Source organism: Notolepis coatsorum (assembly GCF_963971535.1).
Source record: "Notolepis coatsorum genome assembly, chromosome: 9".
Lineage (NCBI taxonomy): Eukaryota > Metazoa > Chordata > Actinopteri > Aulopiformes > Paralepididae > Notolepis > Notolepis coatsorum.
In genome coordinates this window covers 11,620,507-11,642,138 of record NC_140173.1, presented here as the reverse complement: position 1 = coordinate 11,642,138, position 21,632 = coordinate 11,620,507, and the positions used below count along the sequence as shown (strand labels likewise).

General features: G+C 43.0%; 1 protein-coding gene across 1 annotated transcript in view; it reads left to right on the top strand.

Annotated features, from left to right (window-relative positions):
• Nucleotides 1-21,632, top strand: part of tspan14 (tetraspanin 14) — a 63,296-nt gene that overhangs the window by 16,977 nt on the left and 24,687 nt on the right. Inside the window, exon 3 of the mRNA XM_084321591.1 lies at nucleotides 15,391-15,441. Coding sequence (XP_084177717.1) covers nucleotides 15,391-15,441 — 51 coding nt within the window. The remainder of the gene's footprint in view (nucleotides 1-15,390; nucleotides 15,442-21,632) is intronic.

Below are 21,632 nucleotides of genomic sequence, written 5' to 3'. Positions count from 1 at the left end.
AGAACTTGGTGAGTACAAATGTATGCCAGTACCTTCAAGTATTAACATCCCACACTTCGCCACTCTTTATTTTCCCTGTTATACTATGTTGTGAATTTATTAGGTTTTGATCCGCCATTATCACCACCACACCTCCTCTACCCCCCCCCCCCCCCCCCCGCGTCTCTACAATTCGTAGCCGCATTTCTGCAGACCCCTCTCTGATTGGTTGAACTCCATTTTTGCAGACCCCTCCCATTTCTGCAGACCCCTCTCTGATTGGTTGAGCGAAGCCCCTCTCTGATTGGCCCCCCGCATGAACCGAGACAAGCTCCTCTAGCCAGGAGTCGAAACTCCGTTAACTCCAGAGAGAGAGGCTGAACGCAATTTATACGCATGGAAGTATTGATTACGCCATAACGAATCATTAAAAAAATATACCGTTAACTGGAATATGTTGTGTGTGCCTTTACACATGTTGGATAGGATTATGTAATTGGTTTGTATAGCGTCGCGTATAACGTTATTTCGCGTGACTTCACGGTTTATTCACATTTCACAACACAGCCAGCGGTCAACTTGTTTACACTCCCCACTTACTGTACAATGTAACATTTAGATTAACCCAGTTGTCTATCTGTATGTCATATGTTACGATGAATTGAAAATGGGGGACCCTGATGTAAACAAGACGAAAGTCTTTCTCTGGGGTCTGCATTCCCTTAACAATTGTATGTATTGAGCTGTACTGTGTACTGTACCCATTCTGCAATCTGTTAATAAAGTTTTCAATCAATTCAATCAATCAATAACTAGACAGTTACAATATAACATTTAGATTAATTAACCCAGTTAATGCCTTAAGAGAGAGAGGCTGGTGGTCAAGTCAAGTCAAGAGTTATTTGTCACAAGTTGTTTATTAGCCTAGACATTTTCAATTCATCATCTTGTTTACATCAGGGTCCCCCATGTTCAATTCATGATAACATATATGACATACAGGTAGACAGATGGACAGTACTGCTACATTTAGACATTTATGACATACCAGATTTTGAACTTGTGGTAGGCCTAGACATTTCCAATTCATCGTCTTGTTTACATCAGGGTCCCCCATGTTCAATTCATGATAACATATATGACATACAGGTAGACAGATGGACAGTACTGCTACATCTAGACATTTATGACATACCAGATTTTGAACTTGTGGTAGGCCTAGACATTTTCAATTCATCGTCTTGTTTACATCAGGGTCCCCCATGTTCAATTCATGATAACATATATGACATACAGGTAGACAGATGGACAGTACTGCTACATTTAGACATTTATGACATACCAGATTTTGAACTTGTGGTAGGCCTAGACATTTTCAATTCATCGTCTTGTTTACATCAGGGTCCCCCATGTTCAATTCATGATAACATATATGACATACAGGTAGACAGATAGACAGTACTGCTACATCTAGACATTTATGACATACCAGATTTACAAATACAGTACTGTTTGTGATACAAAAAGAGTCCAGAAAAGAAAGGCTATACATTTGACGTAGAAGCTGTACATTGGAGGAGGTTGGGTGGGTGGGGGGGACTATACATTGCTTCTTCTAAGTGTCTATGCTTTTTTTTGTCAGTATTTACTGGCTTTCAAAAAAATAACATCTTGTTGCTTGTGTGTTGAAGGACTTTTACCGAAGGGTTACACATATCATGTCTGCACGTACAGACGTGCGGTGAACCCATCCTGGACCTGCGTTGACCATACCTCTTTTGAGGCCACTGTGCGAATGACTCACCAGTCTGAGGAGGAGATCCTGGTGTGGGCAAGGTCGATGCAGGTCACCTGGAGAGTGGCCCATACATATATGTCATATATGTTATCATGAATTGAACATGGGGGACCCTGATGTAAACAAGACGATGAATTGAAAATGTCTAGGCCTACCACAAGTTCAAAATCTGGTATGTCATAAATGTCTAGATGTAGCAGTACTGTCCATCTGTCTACCTGTATGTCATATATGTTATCATGAATTGAACATGGGGGACCCTGATGTAAACAAGATGATGAATTGAAAATGTCTAGGCTAATAAACAACTTGTGACAAATAACTATTGACTTGACCACCAGCCTCTCTCTCTTAAGGCATTAACTGGGTTAATTAATCTAAATGTTATATTGTAACTGTCTAGTTATTGATTGATTGAATTGATTGAAAACTTTATTAACAGATTGCAGAATGGGTACAGTACACAGTACAGCTCAATACATACAATTGTTAAGGGAATGCAGACCCCAGAGAAAGACTTTCGTCTTGTTTACATCAGGGTCCCCCATTTTCAATTCATCGTAACATATGACATACAGATAGACAACTGGGTTAATCTAAATGTTACATTGTACAGTAAGTGGGGAGTGTAAACAAGTTGACCGCTGGCTGTGTTGTGAAATGTGAATAAACCGTGAAGTCACGCGAAATAACGTTATACGCGACGCTAAATCCAAAGAAACAGACTAAGAAATGACGTAAACACCATGATCAGAACCGCAAAAAGAAATTTCATCAACGACAAAACTGAGGAAAACAAAAACAAACCCCGCGAACTTTGGAAATTACTCAATAATCAACTAGGCTGCAGTAAAAAACTTAAAACCAGATTCTCAAACATAAACATAAAGACGGACAACACGCTCATCACAGACAAGCTGGATGTAGCCAATTACTTAAACATCTTCTTCACAAACATAGCCACAACACTGGTAAACAAACTACCCTCCCACTCAGGGCATTATGGGGTAGAACACATAGTAGCATACTACAAAAACCTAGGGGTCCACAAAGACGACTTCAAACTTGAAATGGTAACAACCGATGAGGTACTCAAAAAATTGAGCGCCCTCCAACCTAACAAGGCCACTGGCCATGACAACATCCCCTCCAAATTCCTCAGAGACGCAGCAGCCGCCATCACCCCAGTCATCACACACATAATAAACCTCTCTATAAAACAGGGGCACGTCCCCAAGGACTTCAAAATTGCGAGAGTGACCCCTCTACACAAAAAGGGCAGCAAATTAGACCCAGGCAACTACCGCCCTGTTTCTATTCTTACCTCCATCTCGAAAGTCATGGAGAAAATAGTCTACGAACAGGTCGAAAAGTACCTGGCGGAAAAAAACCTAATCTACGAATTCCAATCTGGCTTCAGAACGTCCCACTCCACTGACACATGCCTCCTCTATTTGAACGACCACATCAAACAAGAGGTGGACGCTGGCAAATACTGCGGCATGGTCATGCTGGACCTACAAAAGGCCTTCGACACTGTCAATCACTCCATTCTAATGGACAAGCTAAAAGCAATTGGTTTTGATAGCCTATCAGTGAGCTGGATGCAATCCTACCTGGAGGGGAGAGAACAGATGGTAGAGGTAAACGGTACTCTATCCCCCCCCCTCACAGTGAGCTGTGGTGTTCCACAAGGAAGCATACTAGGACCGCTACTCTTCCTAATTTATGCAAATGACATGTCGTCAGCCTGTGACTGCAACTTGTTCCTGTTTGCGGACGACTCAGCCCTGCTGGTCTCTGACAAGAACAAATTGCAGGTTGAAAAAACCCTCAGCACGGAACTAGGCAAAATCTGCATATGGCTCGCTGATAACAAACTATCATTACACATGGGCAAAACAGAGTCCATTCTCTTCGGTTCAAATAACAAACTCAGCAAGACCGACGGCTTCTCAGTTACAGTGGGTGACAATATTGTCACAAGGAAAGACGAAATTACCTACCTGGGTTCCATCCTAGAGGCAAATCTTTCCTGTGACAAAATGGCATCCAATGTAATAAAAAAAGTCAACCAACGAACTAGATTCTTGTACCGGATCTCCTCTCTGGTAAACAAGAATACCCTGAGGACTCTGGCAGGAGCACTCATTCAAGGGTACTATGACTATGCGTGCACCTCATGGTACCAAAGCACCTCAAAGGCGCTTAAAACAAAATTACAAACATCACAAAACAAACTGGTCAGACTACTACTTGACCTGAACCCCAGAACCCACCTCACCCCTGCCCACTTTGCCAACCTAGGATGGCTTAGAGTAGACGACAGAGTACAGCAACTTGCAATGGGCCTGGTCTACAAGATACACTATACGACCGGGGTGCCCATGTACATGTCAAAATACTTCCCAAAGGTCAGTGAATACCACAACCACTACACCAGAGGAAGCTCAACAAATCATGTTAAACCCAGATTCGGCTCAAACAAGGGACTAAACACGTTTCGCAATTATGCCACAACAATGTGGAACGCCCTACCCAAAGCTGTAAAGGAATGTGAATCCCTGCCCACATTCAAAACCGCCCTTAAAGAGCACCTACGGGAGGCTGCAATTCGAAACTGGCCACCGTAAATGCCCAAAACCCCCACCACCTCCTAATAGACAGTCTCCTCCCCACCGCATGTATATATTCCCTCCCCGCCGTATGTATATTCCCCTCCCACCCACCCACCCCCTCCTAATGTACAGTCCCCTCCCCATCATATGTATATACTCTGTCAGGATCTAGGGGTAACAGTACTGTATATTTGAATACCGCCTATGTCACAAATGTATCAGTACTAAATACCTATATGTCCCTATGCCATAAATGTCATGTATGTTATGTATGTCATAAATGTCTATATGAATTGAAAATGGGGGACCCTGATGGAAACAAGACAAACGTCTTTCTCAGGTCTGCATCCCCTTAACAATTGTATGTATTGAGCCGTACTGTATTGTACCCATTCTGCAATCTGTTAAATAAAGTTTTCATTCATTCATTCATACAAACCAATTACATAATCCTATCCAACATGTGTAAAGGCACACACAACATATTCCAGTTAACGGTATATTTTTTTAATGATTCGTTATGGCGTAATCAATACTTCCATGCGTATAAATTGCGTTCAGCCTCTCTCTCTGGAGTTAACAGAGTTTCGACTCCTGGCTAGAGGAGCTTGTCTCGGCTCATGCGGGGGGCCAATCAGAGAGGGGCTTCGCTCAACCAATCAGAGAGGGGTCTGCAGAAATGGGAGGGGTCTGCAAAAATGGAGTTCAACCAATCAGAGAGGGGTCTGCAGAAATGCGGCTACGAATTGTAGAGACGCCCCCCCCCCCCCCCCCCAACAGTTGCCCCAGCCAACTTCTACCAACACCAACTGGGGTCCGTACGGAGCTCAGTGGGTAAAGCATGGCTATGGAGCAAACATTGCCACTGTTGCCCGCCCATGTTGGCAGTGTATCCACTTGGGGTTCAATTAGCCCTGGTGGGACCGCTGTGTATCTATTTCACATCCGGAGAGTCTGTGGTGTCTGTTTCCTGTGTCAGCTGAGCCAACAGGATGTGGTGATAGTGTCTGTGTTGCTAGCTGCCCTTGTAGCGATTGCAACAGGAAATGTACAAACGACTCCTCTGTTTGATTTATGGTGTAGTTGGTGAACCACCCATAGACTGTTTCAAAGTGACAACAATAACTTTTAAAAGGACCAGTGTTTTATTTCCTCTGTTCAGGCTAATGCAATAGTTGACAGGAAATACATTTGGGTCCAAACTGTTCCCTAGCAACAGGATTCCAGTGAAATTGTTGATGGTTTATTTAGAAAACATAGAAACATTTTGACTACCAATATCATGGTATTTGTTGAGTACTAAGCCTGCTCAAGAGCAATTTGCAGCCTAACTGTTTTGACACGATTGCGTTAGATGCATATTATAAAGTGAATTGTCAATAAGAGGCCTTGCACAGAATGTTTTGAATGGCTATTCTTCCCCCAACAACAGTTGATATGTGCAAAGTAATGGTTGCTATGTATTGATATATTAGAAATATTCAGCCAAAATGTCACAAATAGTTTATATTTTTTTAATCTACGGATCTTCTAAACAAGCCACAAGTGGAGGAGCAGTAATATTATTATTTTCCAATGTTGTATCTACCGTACCACAACACATGAATTAGGCATTTTCTTTCTAAAGTGGTTACCGATGGTTACGTGCGGCCATGTTGAAAGAGAGACTGCTACACAAACATTCTTTGTTTGTAGCGGCAATGACATTTTGGTTCAGGATGTCCACAGGGGCGGTCCGGATGAAACCATGCGACGTCATGACCTGTCTGTGTGTTCAGTTACCTTCATGACCTGTCTGTGTGTTCAGTTACCTTCATGACCTGTCTGTGTGTTCAGTTACCCTCATGACCTGTGTGTGTTCAGTTACCTTCATGACCTGTCTGTGTGTTCAGTTACCCTCATGACCTGTGTGTGTTCAGTTACCCTCATGACCTGTGTGTGTTCAGTTACCTTCATGACCTGTGTGTGTTCAGTTACCCTCATGACCTGTGTGTGTTCAGTTACCTTCATGACCCGTCTGTGTTCAGTTACCTTCATGACCTGTCTGTGTGTTCAGTTACCTTCATGACCCGTCTGTGTTCAGTTACCTTCATGACCTGTCTGTGTGTTCAGTTACCTTCATGACCTGTGTGTGTTCAGTTACCTTCATGACCTGTCTGTGTGTTCAGTTACCCTCATGACCCGTCTGTGTTCAGTTACCTTCATGACCTGTGTGTGTTCAGTTACCTTCATGACCTGTCTGTGTGTTCAGTTACCCTCATGACCTGTCTGTGTGTTCAGTTACCCTCATGACCTGTCTGTGTGTTCAGTTACCCTCATGACCTGTCTGTGTGTTCAGTTACCCTCATGACCTGTCTGTGTTCAGTTACCTTCATGACCCGTCTGTGTTCAGTTACCTTCATGACCTGTCTGTGTTCAGTTACCCTCATGACCTGTCTGTGTGTTCAGTTACCCTCATGACCTGTGTGTGTTCAGTTACCTTCATGACCTGTGTGTTCAGTTACCCTCATGACCTGTGTGTGTTCAGTTACCTTCATGACCTGTGTGTGTTCAGTTACCTTCATGACCTGTCTGTGTTCAGTTACCCTCGCCTACTCAACGCTTTCATCCAGACGTCATGACCTGTCTGTGTTCAGTTACCCTCGCCTACTCAAACGCTTTCATCCAGACGTCATGACCTGTCTGTGTTCAGTTACCCTCGCCTACTCAACGCTTTCATCCAGACGTCATGACCTGTCTGTGTGTTCAGTTACCCTTGCCTACTCAAACGCTTTCATCCAGACGTCATGACCCGTCTCTGTGTTCAGTTACCCTCGCCTACTCAAACGCTTTCATCCAGACGTCGTGACCCGTCTCTGTGTTCAGTTACCTTCATGACCTGTCTGTGTTCAGTTACCCTCGCCTACTCAACGCTTTCATCCACAATGTCCCCGGAGGTTTTCCTGTGGAAAGACAGTGGAGTGCAATTACTAAGGTATGCAAGGGCACCAAACACTAAGATCCTGACCCAGCTCTAATGCTCACTGCCACCGAGAAGGAGAGCCATGCAGATGATACTAAATGACGTCGTGCATATTTCACATTTTGATGGCTAATTCTATGGTTTCAGCGCAAAAGATGCATTTTTTGGACACTGAAGCAGAGTTCTTCCTCCTCAAGTTCTTCATGATTGATGATGATGAAAAAATGCTCTAGTATTGGGCATCATTGAGAAATGGTGCTATAATGCATGTAGTGGAAGGAGGCTATTTAGTTTCCGGTGCACAACATTGTGCAACAGACATCCTGTTCAATGCAAGGACCAATATAAGGGCGACAGTGGCTCAGGAGGTAGACCGGTCCTCTGGTAATGGGAACGTTCCTGGTTCAATTCTGGCTCCCCCAGTGGCCTGTCTTAAGTGTCCTTGAGCAAAGACACTTAACCCCTAACTGCCCCCTAACTTGCATGGTCGCCTCCGCCGTCTGTGAGAATGAGTGAATGTGAGGCATACATTGTAAATAGGGGTGCACCGATATATCGGTCGGGTATCGGTATCGACTGATAAGTGCCTTGTTGACTGCCATCGGCCGATAAGCTCAAATGTGCCGATGGCAGTAGCCGATAAATATCCATCAATTTGTGTCGCGTCAATCTGGTCCACACATTCAAACTTTGAAAAGTTTCAGTCAAGCGACCTGCACAACGCCGCCCCCACACACACGCTACTGCATCAAAGTTACTACTTATGATTAACAAAGGCATTCGTTTTGTGGCATAAACGTTATATAGTTACACGTTCAATAACATCAGCGTATTTACCCGAACATGGCAAGCATTACTCATTCATATCTCAGTTCCTTCCTTTGCTCAGAGAGCCCGTACTGTATTGTACCCATTCTGCAATCTGTTAATAAAGTTTTCAATCAGACAAATGTATAGAAAAGCTTTTATTATAACATTCGTTGCAGTAAAATCATTATGCCTCGTTTAGTACTCCTGTGGAGCGCTGGTAGTCTACTCGTGGGCCGCGGGGAGCTAACTTTATTAGCTTTGTTGTTGAGCTCTCGTCAAATTAAATGGCCGACATCCCCGGAAGTAAAAAAACGAATAAGCGATTGCCGATTGGTAAGAAGAGCAGAGGCGGGTGCAAGCGGTGTGATGTAATTGGCAGAATCGACTGTCAATCAAAATTGTTCTGTTGCATTGCTTTGGTTGAGAGATAGTTAGGGCTGACCTTCAAAGCTTTTTTTGGCAATTGAAGCTTCGGGACAGAGCTTCGATTTTAATTCGAAGCTTTGAGAGAGAAAAAAAATATTAAAAAAATAATATTTTTATTTTTTTATCTTGTGTTGTGGGACTTGTACAGCACTTTGGTCAACTTTGTTGTTTTTAAATGTGCTCTATAAATAAAGTGGATTGGATTAATTAATTAAGTAGCCCCTTTCGTGACTGACGCAGCCAACAAGGTTTCACTCGGCTGCGCTGCCTGGGTGCAGTGGGGCTGCTCTCACAGCCAATGACATGACATTACATAATTATGTTGCAACCTTCGTCTATCAAGCAAACTTATATTATATTTAATTTATAATTATATCAGACAATGCACCTACAAAAGCAGATGATTACAATTAAATTAGCCAACTTGGTAACACATTAGTCATAGCAGCATAGGCATAGCCTTATTAAGTTGTGATATGCCATTTTCTTCTGGCATATCTGGCACTCGACTTTTTGGGCATTGTCTTTGCATATTTTAAAGTGTAACCACATGTCTGATGACTTCTTTGTCGACATGTCTGCTGCACATGTCCTTGTTGTTTTCAACACGGATAATCTCCATGTGCTTGTTTTTAGAGGCGCCGCTTACTTTCGTTTCATTGGAATAAAGGTGCAAGATTTGAGGTAAAAAAAAATTATTTTGATATTTTCTTTTCGAAGCTTGTGCCATCGAACGAAGCTTTGAAGTATTTAAGACAGCCCTAGAGATAGTGCTCATTAAAACTAATAAACAATGGGCGGTCAGGTGGCGTAGCGGAGATTGTGCTCATCACCAATGCAAGAGGCTGCGGTCTCGACTCCCGGAGAGTCAGCATTGCCTTGGCTTGGGCTGATCGCTATACTAACTTGTTTGGCTGAGTTAGGGGAAGGGAAGCCGTGGGTGGGTCCTGGGCGTTGTGGACAGCGACCCCTACAGTTCGGTAGGACAGCGAGGGTAGGATCTGGAGAAAGGTAGTGTGACCTTCCACACGTTACACTCTCCCGGTGAGAATCTGCGCTGCCAGGCTGGCTGCCGGCTGGCTGCACATGTGTCGGAGGAAAACATGTGACAGTCTCCGGCCTCCCGGACCAACAGTAGGGGGGGGGGGGGGGGGGGGGGGTGCGCAACAACCAGGAAGGGGGTTGGGAATTGGCATAACGAAAAAGGAGGGGGGAAAAGATAAGATAAGAGTTTGCTACTCTCTGTGCTAACCAATCCTTTGACTTGTTTCTCATTTAGTCCCCCAACATAGTTATCCAGCCATTTTTCACCACATACAGTCCGTGTGCATGCCGTATCAATGACGGCCGTTCCCAGAGCCTCAACCATGAATATCTCCGCATCTGATTCCTTAGAAAAAGGTTTTATATTACACTCATCTGGTTCTTCATTTTCTTCCATCACCTTTACATATTCTTTCTTGTTTGGGCAATCCTTCACCCAATGGAATGTGCTCTGACAAATCTCACACTTCGTTCGTCTTCCAAATCTATCAAGCCGATTTGTGCCTGCGAATGGCCGTCTTTTCCCCAAATATATGTTTCAGTCCTGACTTCATATCATTCAACAAAGGTGTGCTTACCACAGGCAGTCAATGCCAGTTGTTTGTCTTTGATGTCGAGGCCTGCTGTATCCAGTAGTTTGAATGCTAAAACAGCGTCGGGTAGAACCATGTCGAATTTCTTGATCCGGTTGTACTTCTGTTCAAAAGCAACAATATAGTCCACCATGGAGACGCCGTCTCCTCGCGAAATCTGATCAAACTCCGAATAGGCTTCGTAAGCCCGGTCCTTCTCTTCTCTCAAAAACACCCTGTCAAGTTCTTGAATCAAAGTTGTCATTCCATCATCTTTATTTAGATCATCGACAGGTATTTCCAACGCAGTATCCCTCGCCCTACCCGTCAACGATAGAGCAACAGCCAACGCTTGTTTCTTCTTGGCTAAATCCGTCACCCGACTCCACATTTCCACTTCATTCTTCCACTTCTCAAAAGACGTCTTTTCGTCCTCTGCTACCATGTTAATCCGCAAATAAGACAACTGTTATCTTTTCATTCAAGGTTTATTTCACGCTCTCCACAGCATAGTGGCCACAGCCTTCCTCCAGTCCAAAACCAGTGACGCGCAACAACAGCGCCCATTCACCTTTTCACAGATTACCGTAAAGGCTGCAGTAGAAGTTAACTTAACAGGTACAATACAGTACTGGAGGATGAAGACCAGAAATAGACTTTCGGCTTTTTTACATAAGGCTCCTCCATTTTCAATTAATCAAAACATTTAGAGACATACAAATATACAGTAGTTAAAAAAAATAAGAATAATAAATTATATAAAAAATATATATATATATATTAGAGCTGGGCCGTTAACGGCGTTAACGTGCTGCGTTAACGCTATACTAGTATCGCGCGATAATATAATTAACGCATTAATCTAATTACTTTTATTTACCCAGGGTAGGTTCTCTGAGCACAGATGCTCTTTTTCAGGAACGCCCTGCTTCACATTCACACAGTTCCATTCACACCTGGGAGCTGCCCAGTACAACCACAGTTGACACCATTGGCCACTGAGCAACTCCACTGGAGCAGTTGATTCAAGCCATGTCACATAGTTCAAGTTTGAAATTATTCTTTCTGTTTTGCTCCTGAGAGTGTGCTAGATACTGTACTGGTAATATTATTTATTTGTGTTAACTTCTGAATAAAACAACTTATTAAACACAAGTACATCTTATTGAACATTATTTTGATATTTCATTACCAATTATCATAGCAAAACAGCTTTTTCAAACGGTCTGTAATGCATTTTGGAAACGGGAGATGGGCTCATGGTGTAATGGGCAACCTGGCCTGAGAAACATAAGGAGGAAAGAAAAAGTAAGGACTTACTTCTGGTCATTATTTGGGTAGAACACGCATATTTTGAATGCCTTCGGCAGGTTTTTTTCTTTTTGAGCCATTTTAATCTAGATTAAATCCAGGATTGCAGATAGATTAATCTAGATTAAAAAAAAATTATCTATGCCCACCTCTAATATATATATAATTTTTATTTATTTTTTGCCACAAATCTCGGTATCGGCTGATTGTGTTAGTTGAACAATCGGTATCGGTGGCAAATTTTCATATCTGTGCATCCCTATAAAGCGCTTTGGATAAAAGCTCTATATAAACGCAGTCCATTTACCAATATATGGCAAAGGAGTACGCAGGCAACATGGGTCTGTTCATTTGAAAGGTCTGATCAGAGAAAAGTGTCCCTTTCACGTTTTTTCAGCCGACTAATTTGCCTAATCTTGGCTGATCTTTTCACCGCAGTGCAAACTGCGAGAACAATGGACCAAAGGGACTTAAAGTTTTGTACAATGTAGTTAAATTAAGAGTTCCCGGTTAGTTTCGTTGTACGCACGGCTTTAGTGTTGATCTGGTTAGCAGCCGGAGGCTTTTCTGGGCTGTATGTTCAGGGCGCAGAGCCAGCAGGAGGGGACATGTAACAGAATGTAAAAAAATGGGTCCGACCCAATAGCTTTAGACTTGGGGCCACGTTTCCCCTCCTTGCTTCCTTTTGTCTCAGCTGATGGTCTTATGGTTCCTTCCCTTATTGTTCCAGTGGGACAGTGGCGAGCAGATGTAAAAATGAATTGTGGCGCGCACTGCGCTTATGTAGTTCCATGGGGTAAAATACATATACAATGTGCACTGTAACATAATATGTTGAAATTGTATATATTATATATATAAAATACATCTCAACAGGAAGCCCTTCGGTGGTAATTCTGAACTCATGTTTAAGTTTTACTTTTCTTGGGCGGCTACTTGGCGTAGTGGTCAAGGCGCTCGCCACGAATGCAGAGACGCTGGGCTCTCCTGTTCGAGCCCAGCGCTCCACATTGCTTTCAGTTTAGCTGGTCGTTCATACTAATACACATTGGCCGTATTAGGGGGTGGGAAACTGATGGGTGGGGATCGGGTGTTGTGGACAGCGAGTCCTACAGGTCGGTTGGTGCGCCTGCGCAGTAGAATCAGGAAGTGTCGGGGGCAGCGTGAGCCTCCCACGCGTTACTCCTCGCCACTGAGAGATCGAGCTGCGCAGGTGAAAAGATGCGACTGCTGTTACCTCAAGTACCGGAGGGGACTTGTGCTATGTATGACTTAGTCCACATTGCAGCCGGCTTGTGGGAGGCAAGAAACGGCGTTCGTGAGGGGAGGGTTGAATTGGATGATACGAAATTGGGATGGGAGAAAATATAGAAAATGGGAGAAAAAGTGGATCAAAAAAAAGTTTTACTTTTCTTTTCTGTAAGGTAGGGCGTTGACTCATCCTGTTCTGAAAAGCCTTTGGTTTTCTTCTGTTGGTGCAGGATCTCTGCAAGGTGAAGTTTATAAGTAGATGCGAAATGAATGATCTTATACATTGAGGGAACTAGGTCCAAAACAAAGCGAGGGTAATGAACCAGCTTTTTATTAATTTATTTAATCTAACTTGATCATTATTCGACACCTATATTCTGCATGTCATGACGAACAGGCCATACCCCTTTGTTAAATCCGTTGTGCAAACGTTTTAAATATTCAAAACATACACACACACAACTGAAATAAATCTGCAGGGCAATCTTTATAATTAAAGTCAAGGGTGTTTCAAAGGTAATGAGGGAGACGTGTCCATTGAAAACACAAAAGATTGCCCGAAACCATGCCAAGAAACATACCTGGTAACTGGTGGGTGGCTGCTTTAAGAAACCATGCCAAGAAACACCTGGTAACTGGTGGGTGGCTGCTTTAAGAAACCATGCCAAGAAACATACCTGGTGGCTGCTTTAACACTTTCCGTGCCGGCCGTGCCAGTCCTATATACCCCGTTGAGTGCCACCGCTCTATTCAATGACAGCGCTCACATTTGTGAACGCATAAACTATATCTTAAATTATGGCTATGTGTCTAATACGACCGTCGCTTATCAATGACTTGTTTGCAGTCAACATTGTCGAAACTGATTGTTTTTTAATCGGTTCATTTCCGTTTTATACCATTTTGAAAACCGCTTGTTTTTTGAAACTTTCAGAAAAAAAATGAGAATCGCGCTTTACTGTAATACACAAAACACGTTGTCATTTTTCGGCCTATTTATGAATAGTTTTCAAATAAACGCTAGATTATCGATAGTATGTGTACTTATGCACGCTATAGAAGCGGGCTGAAAAATCGATTATCTTATTTCCTAATCAGCACACACAGCCACACACACACATATGGGACACGTTGATATATAGGTGAAAACAGCTCTGATTATCCCAATACTGGTAAAATAGATTCCTTATCTCAGATCGGATGTTCTCCAAAAAGATTATTCCAATTCCGGATTGCCATTCCTAATATCGATCGCATTTATTGATCCAACGCTGGGTGGTCGAAAGACATATTCCACGCTGTTCTGATGGTGGGCGATGACTGGGATCGTCTCCGGTTACTTGCCTGACAAGTCAAAAGTGGATTCCGGACTCTTTTTTCCCCCCATGCGTTTCATTCAGTGCAATCCAATGGGGTGCAATACCATCCGGAGAGACGATAGGGGGCGGTATTTTCCCTGTTCGAGCTCAGACAGATCCCCACTGGTAACGTGAGGCTAGATTGATGAAAAATGAATGGAAATCGATAATGAATAAAAAATAACGATTAAAAACAAGATTTATTGTCGGCTGGCACTCAACGGTTGGCATGAACTAACGAGAAATCTCGTCGCTGGCACTCAAAAGTGTTAAGAAACCATGCCAAGAAACATACCTGGTAACTGGTGGGTGGCTGCTTTAAGAAACCATGCCAAGAAACATACCTGGTAACTGGTGGGTGGCTGCTTTAAGAAACCATGCCAAGAAACATACCTGGTGGGTGGCTGCACTTTCCCCAAAGCAATTCCACATAATAACGTCAGCATCAAACATATACAGAACACATTATATACATACTAAAATAATGCCAACATTAAACTGGTCCCTCCGTGGCCGTCAGATATACTCATTGGTTGTGCGTATAATGTAGGATAGACCGGTCTATTGAGAGTTTATATATATATATATATATAGAGATAGAGAGAGCACAATTGACTGCCTTAAATTAGCACACACATCCCATCTCCAACGTTATTTATTTAAATTGTTCCTGTTAATTAATAATTAACATAAATAGCATGGTAATAATACGTAGGTTATTGATAAATGAATGTATTTGTATGTATGTAATTTATATTACAAATGATACACCAGTAGAAGTCATGTTAATTTCCTCATTGTCCTTGCTGTGTCGCCTGCCGTCACCTAAAAAAATAGGATCGAGGCGATTTTTAGCCCGGCGACAGAAGTTGCTGCACGATCGTCGCTTCAAAATCTCCTGCCGCGTGGGTTGTCTCATTCATAACAATGGACACGATACAATTCTGTCGGTCGCCTGGCAAAAAATCGCCCGCCGTGTGCGTTGGACACAGACCCCATTGATACAACCCCACATTGCTAGAAAACAATGCTAAACACTGGAAAAGGCGATTTATAAGACATGGGACCTTTAACTGATGTCTGTGATACAGAACAATGGCTGCTTGCAGTATGTCGTCGAGGTTGTATCTGTCCTTGTATAGAGATAATACAACGTGGGATGTTTCTTGCAGGACAATGACTATATTAAAATTAACTAAAAATGAAAGCTCTTTACAGGGGACTGTTCATTATTATAAACTTTCCTTTCTGTCTTTTACAGCTGGCTGGAGCGGCGTTCATAGCAATTGGCTTCTGGGCATGGAGTGAGAAGGTGAGTGCACACACACACACACACACACACACACAGGTTTCAGTAATGGGGGACTGTGCTGCCCCCGTTAGTAGTGATATTTAATTTGTATTTGTTCCGTTCATGGTAATGCACAGTTCCATATAAAGTAGTATAATTCATTTCATAATAAAAGCACCTCTCAATTTGCACATTGCATGAGCGGAAAGGAGCAGGGAGAAGAAAATCCTATTTAGCCTGCCCCTTACTCGAAACAATAAATAAACAATCGAAATTACACTGAACTCAATGGGTGCCAGCCATTAGACGGCGCCAGCTTTCCATTACAAACTTTCACTGTGCGTCATCTTGTTTGTAGAGCTAAATCTACATTTTATATTATTGACAGTAAGAACCTTCCGTTCAAGATGCAAAAAATGATAGCGTTGTGAACGTATTATCTCTGTCTTAAATTATGGCTATGTGTCTAATCTGCCTGTCGCTTATCAATGACTTGTTTGCAGTCAACATTGTCGAAACGGATTGTTTTTTAATCGGTTCATTTACGTTTTATAGCATTTTGAAAAGCCCTCGTTTTCAAGGAAAATATATAGATTCCGTGATAAAAGGCATTTACTGGAATATTCTGGAATACACAAACACGTTGTAATTTTTCTGCCTATTTATGAATCGTTTTCAAATCAACGCTAGATTATCGATAGTATACGTGTACTTATGCACGCTATAGAGGCGGGCTGAAATATCGATTCTCTCATTTCCTGATCGCGCACACACGCGCGTAGGGCAAGCGCTTATATCGCCGTGAAAACGGGTCTGATTATCCTAAGACTGGTAAAATAAATTCCTTACCTGAGATCAGTTGTTGTCCAAAAAGATTATTCCAATTCCTGATCGCCATTCCAAATATCGATCACACTTATTGATTACATTGTTGGGTACTGTAAATACATAATCCACACGTTTTCCGGCCCGGCGAGCACAATGGATTCTTCAGTTGGCTTGAGGGAAAAGTAAAATGAGCAAACTGGCCACCCCCCTTCGTCAGTGTAAAGTAATGGGGTGCAGTTACACAGGGAGAGACGATAGGGGGCGGTATCTTCCCAATTGAGCTCGGAGAGACACTGCAGCACTAACCCGAGGCTCGATTGATGAAATATGAATTCAAATTGCCAATAAAAATAAAACGACAAACAAACACTATATAGCGTCGGGGGCACTCAAAGGTCGGCATGAACTAACGACAAAACACGTCCGTGGCACTTGGTGTGTTAAAAATGTCTATTCACATTTACTAATAAGGCCTTCTATTTGGGAAGGTCTCGAAATATTTAATTGAATGCTGTAAGCGGGGTCCAAAATTAACTGCCAAACGCCAGTCAAATTCATCTTTGACGAATTCAACGAGTTGAATTCAAATGCCTCGTTATTACGTTAGTCTTTGGTCTTTGCTATTCATGTTCTCTAACTTTGTCCCCTGATGGCCACCGTAGCGTCTGTCTGAATGGCATAAGGTTAGCTAGCTAGTTGGCTAACCCAATGTCTCTTGCTTTACTTTCTACTTAATGTTAACAATTTCTCCTGCTCTGCATCTGTTTAGTCGTTAATCTCTTGTATCTCATTCATGATAGTTAACGAGTGTCGTTGCACCCGTCACTTGAACTGGTGATTGTGTAGGAATTAATATTGCAGGGTGGCTACGTGTCCTTACATTAATTTTATTTATTTTCTCCAGCTCCCTTTTTGGTAATTTCTTGCGTTAATCTCACATCCTTCCCCCTCAAATGTGTTTTAATTGAGTTCTATACCACAGTGACGTGTATCACATCGGACCGTCTTTGGAGGATTTCTGTTGCCAGATTAATTGAGCGACGTCTCATCTCTGTCATTCGCAACTCTAACTTCATTACTGAGGTGTCATTTTCCTGCCTGAAAAGCTCTTTCACACTTTAAAAAAGTACAAAAAAACTATGCACGACTTGCAACTTGGTTTTGTGTGAAAGGGGATGTGTCTGCAAATTGGTGGCTTTCTTGGGCAGTGTGAATGGGTCTGGAACATCAGTGTGAACGGGTCTGGAACCAACGGTAAATAATTGTCCAACACCAAGTCAAGTCTAGTCAGTTTTATTTATATAGCACATTTCCAGGCAGCGGCAGCTGACACCAAAGTGCTTCACAAGCAAGTTGATAAAAACAAAATAGTGTGATGCAAGGTATAAGATTAAAAAAAACATAGCAAAGCAATGAAAGCAACAAAACAATATGGTGCAAGATATAAGATTAAAAACATAATAAAGCAATGAAAGTAAAAACTGGTAGGACACAGTAAAACAAAGCTGATAGAAGGGCCAGGGGTCTAGTGGTGATTAAGTGGGGGGAAGGCCAAGGAGAACAGGTAGGTTTTCAAGAGTGATTTAAAAGTCTGCACGGTCTGGGCGGTCCGTACGCTGAGGGGGAGGCTGTTTCACAATCTAGGCGCTGCGGTGGAGAAAGCTCTGTCTCCCCTAGTCTTGAGCCTAGTTCTGGGTACCACCAATAGCAGCTGGTCAGCTGATCTGAGGGATCGGTGGGGGGTGTGGCGGTGCAAGAGCTCGGACAGATAGGAGGGAGCCGTGCCATTTAATGATTTAAAAACATTTAGGGCTAATTTAAAATCGATCCTGAAGCTAACAGGCAGCCAGTGGAGCGAGGCCAAAACTGGGCTGATGTGTTCGTGTTTTCTTGTTTTGGTGAGGAGGCGCCTGCGTTCTGCACCAGTTGTAGGCGGCGGAGGAGGGACTTGTCGATGCCTGTGTAGAGGGCATTGCAGTAGTCGAGGCGAGTGGTGACAAAGGCATGTATCACCGTCTCTAGGTTACTTTGGGAGAGGTATGCCTTTGTCTTCGCCAGGAGTCTAAGGTGGTAAAAGCTGTTTTTAACTACGGCGCTGACCTGTTTGTCGAATTTAAAATGGCTGTCGAAGATGACCCCGAGGTTCCTGACAGAAGTGGAGAGGTTTGGACCCAGGGGACCAAGTGCGTCAATGAGGGGGGCCGGGGGGGCACTATTAAAAACAATGACCTCGGTTTTCCCTTCGTTCAATGTCAGGGAGTTTTCGGACATCCAGCACTTGATTTCTGCCAGGCAGTCAAGCAGTGGTTCTATTGACGTCTTCCCTTGGGTGGGCTTTAAGGGGAGGTAAACCTGCACGTCATCGGCGCAGCAATGGAATGAGATATTGTGTTTTGCCAAGATCTGGCCTAGGGGGAGTATGTATAGGAGGAAGATTGTGGGACCCAATATCGAGCCTTGGGGCACCCCGCAGGTGAGGGGGGCCACAGAGGAAGTGAGGTCACCGAGTTGGACAGAGAAGGTCCTATTACTCAGGTAGGACCGGAACCAGTCTAAGACGGGGCCCCTAAGGCCTACGTAATGCTCGAGGCGAGCTAAAAGGATGTGGTGATCTACCGTATCAAAGGCGGCTGAGAGGTCAAGGAGTAGTAGTAGGGATGAGTTTCCTGCATCAGCAGGTGAAATCAGGTCGTTTAAGATTGTATTGGGCAAGAGACAAACTCATCAGTCCAATCTACAAGAGGAAGTTGACTTGGTTCATTATGACAACACACCAGTTAGCCAGTAAGCTAAATGAGACGGTTCTCATTTACTTAACGTTACCTGTTTATTTAAAAGCCATGTAGCCGATGAACTATGAAATGGGGAACCACCGTAATAATACAGCTGTGGTCTAAAAATGACTTTCAACATAGAATGCAAATGTCTATCTTCATATAATGTTAGCCTAAACAAGTCCAGCCCAACAAGCCACAGCTGCCAAGTAGCCCTATACACTATTATTAGCCAAAAAGTTAATTTAATTTAATTGGCCTTTTCCTGTGTTTTGTATTTTACACATGGAAACAGTTTTTACACAATGACTGGTTGGTTGTCTCAACATAGTGCAGTGCAGCTGTGACAAGAACCCTCCCTATTGAAACAAGCCATTCAGAATCTAGTAGTTAGTAACACCTCATTATGTGCATGTGAAGACATAGTGTAAAAATGTGTGTATAAAATGGTGGCTCAAGATTTGAACCTAAAATAGACCCTAGGGTCGCTTTCACATATAGTTTGGTGGACTCGGTGCGATTCGGGGGGGGTGAAGTTGCAACATTGTTGCATTCTTCATTTGGTTCGGTTTGCTTTCACATTGCAATTTGTCAAGTGCACCAAACTTTCTGAACAATGTCACGCGATCGAAAAGGGCGCTCGTCTATTGGATATATAGAATCCTAAAAACAGGCTTTGGGCACAGCTCTACAGCGCACACACACACACGCACCACATTATTCTGCAAAGCAGCCCAGCACACACACGCACCACATTATTCTGCGAAGCAGCCCAGCGCACACACACACATTATTCTCATATATTGCTGAAATGCTGACGCAGTTTTTTTTACTTTGATGTGACATTGGTCGATTGTTCGATTGAAGCTCATTGCCATCATTCTCTCGCTAAACAACTTGTACACCTCGTTGTTTTTGTGAGTGACCACAAGCAGCTGTTTAATTAGCTCGTCTGACCATATTTCTATCAGGGCTTTTACCTCCTCATTCGCCCACGTCTGTCCATGAGACATGTTCCACGCGTGCTTGTTTTTCAGTGCACGCCGCGGTGTTTGTTTTGTTTCCTTCTACTCAAGCTGCACAGTTTATCGGGTCACTTCCTATATTTGGTCTTGTGTTTGGTCTGATGAGCATCATTCACACCACAAAAGTACGCACCAGGGTTCACTTGGAAGCGAACCGAGACCTATGTTTTCAGGCGGACCAGAGTTCGCTTTTTTGGTCCGCACCAGAGTTTGAATGAGCTTTCACACCACCCCAAACCAAGCGGACTATCCGAGGAAACGAACCCTGGTGTGTTTTTAAGCGGACCAAACGGCTCTGGTGTGACTGCGGCCTAAAATACCTGTGTGGTTACGGAGAACCGGTGGTGTTTCATAACTCACAGCTGTTGCAGAGATGTGGATGAAAAACACAGAACTGTGTGGCTTTTTCTCACCAGATGCACATATTTATAGCAAGACTGTGATGACGCGTTCTGAATAAACGAACAAACTGCTCTACGGCATTAAGTTTGCCGTCAGAGTATATTCCCAGTTTGTCTGGGATTGTCCCAGTTTCAAGCTTTGTGTCCCAAATCCCGACAACATCTAAATATATCTGTAATGCGTCTCTTTCTGACAGAATCCAATAAATCTTCTATCCATTCATTGATGGACCAGTGTAACCGCAGCCTATTTATTTGACGCCGTCGTTACGTACTCAAGACTTTTTCTAGTGCATGCCGAGTCATTTCAGAACCACGCAGCGGCCCATTGGAAGGCGACGGCTCCCCTGGCCCGACGCACAGAGGGAGAGGGTGGGGGGGGGAGATGCATGCAGGAAGAGAGATGCATGCAGGAGGAGAGAGATGGGCTACAGAGAGAGGGACAGTAGGGCTGAGCCCGAACGTTCGAACCTTCGTTCGTTACGTTGGCATTCGAATTCTAAATCAACATTTGAATTTTTTAATTTTTAATACGTTTTTTTTTTCTCTTTTATTTCTGTTTAAACCAATGGGGTTTTTCTTCACAGTTGCAGATACAGATTAGGCTACACTAATATTATAGTATTAAAAGAAACTGAATAGTTATATTCATTAAAGAAAGTTGATTTAGTTAGGCTGGGGCTTCTCCCTGGGTCTGGGGCTGGAAAGTTGATTTAATAAAAAAATACTAATTTAATCAGATTATCACTTTATTCAAATTGAGGATTTAGTTTGAGGATAGTAAAAAAAATATAATAAAAAATATTAAACTTTTTTCCTTTTTTTTTTATTTAATTTTTTTAATTAAAAACAAAGGTTCGAAAAACGCTGAAGTTCGAATCCCAAAAACGGGGTTCGGGGACAGCCTTAAGGGACAGTCACACACACGCACTCGGTTCTCTAGATGGGAGAACACTAGTGCGACGAGAGGGGAGAGAGATGGAGAAATGCATTGTATACAGAGATATTGTGTGATTTGCTTTAGAAGTGTGAGGGATCCAGGGAAGGATCTTTGAGTAATGGAACATGTATCTTACCAATGTGTCTGTTGTTGTGATGCATTGAGGTCAGTAATTTGGTTTGAATCCAATTCCCGATCGCCGTTCCAAATATTGACCGCGTTTATTGATCCAACGTTATATATT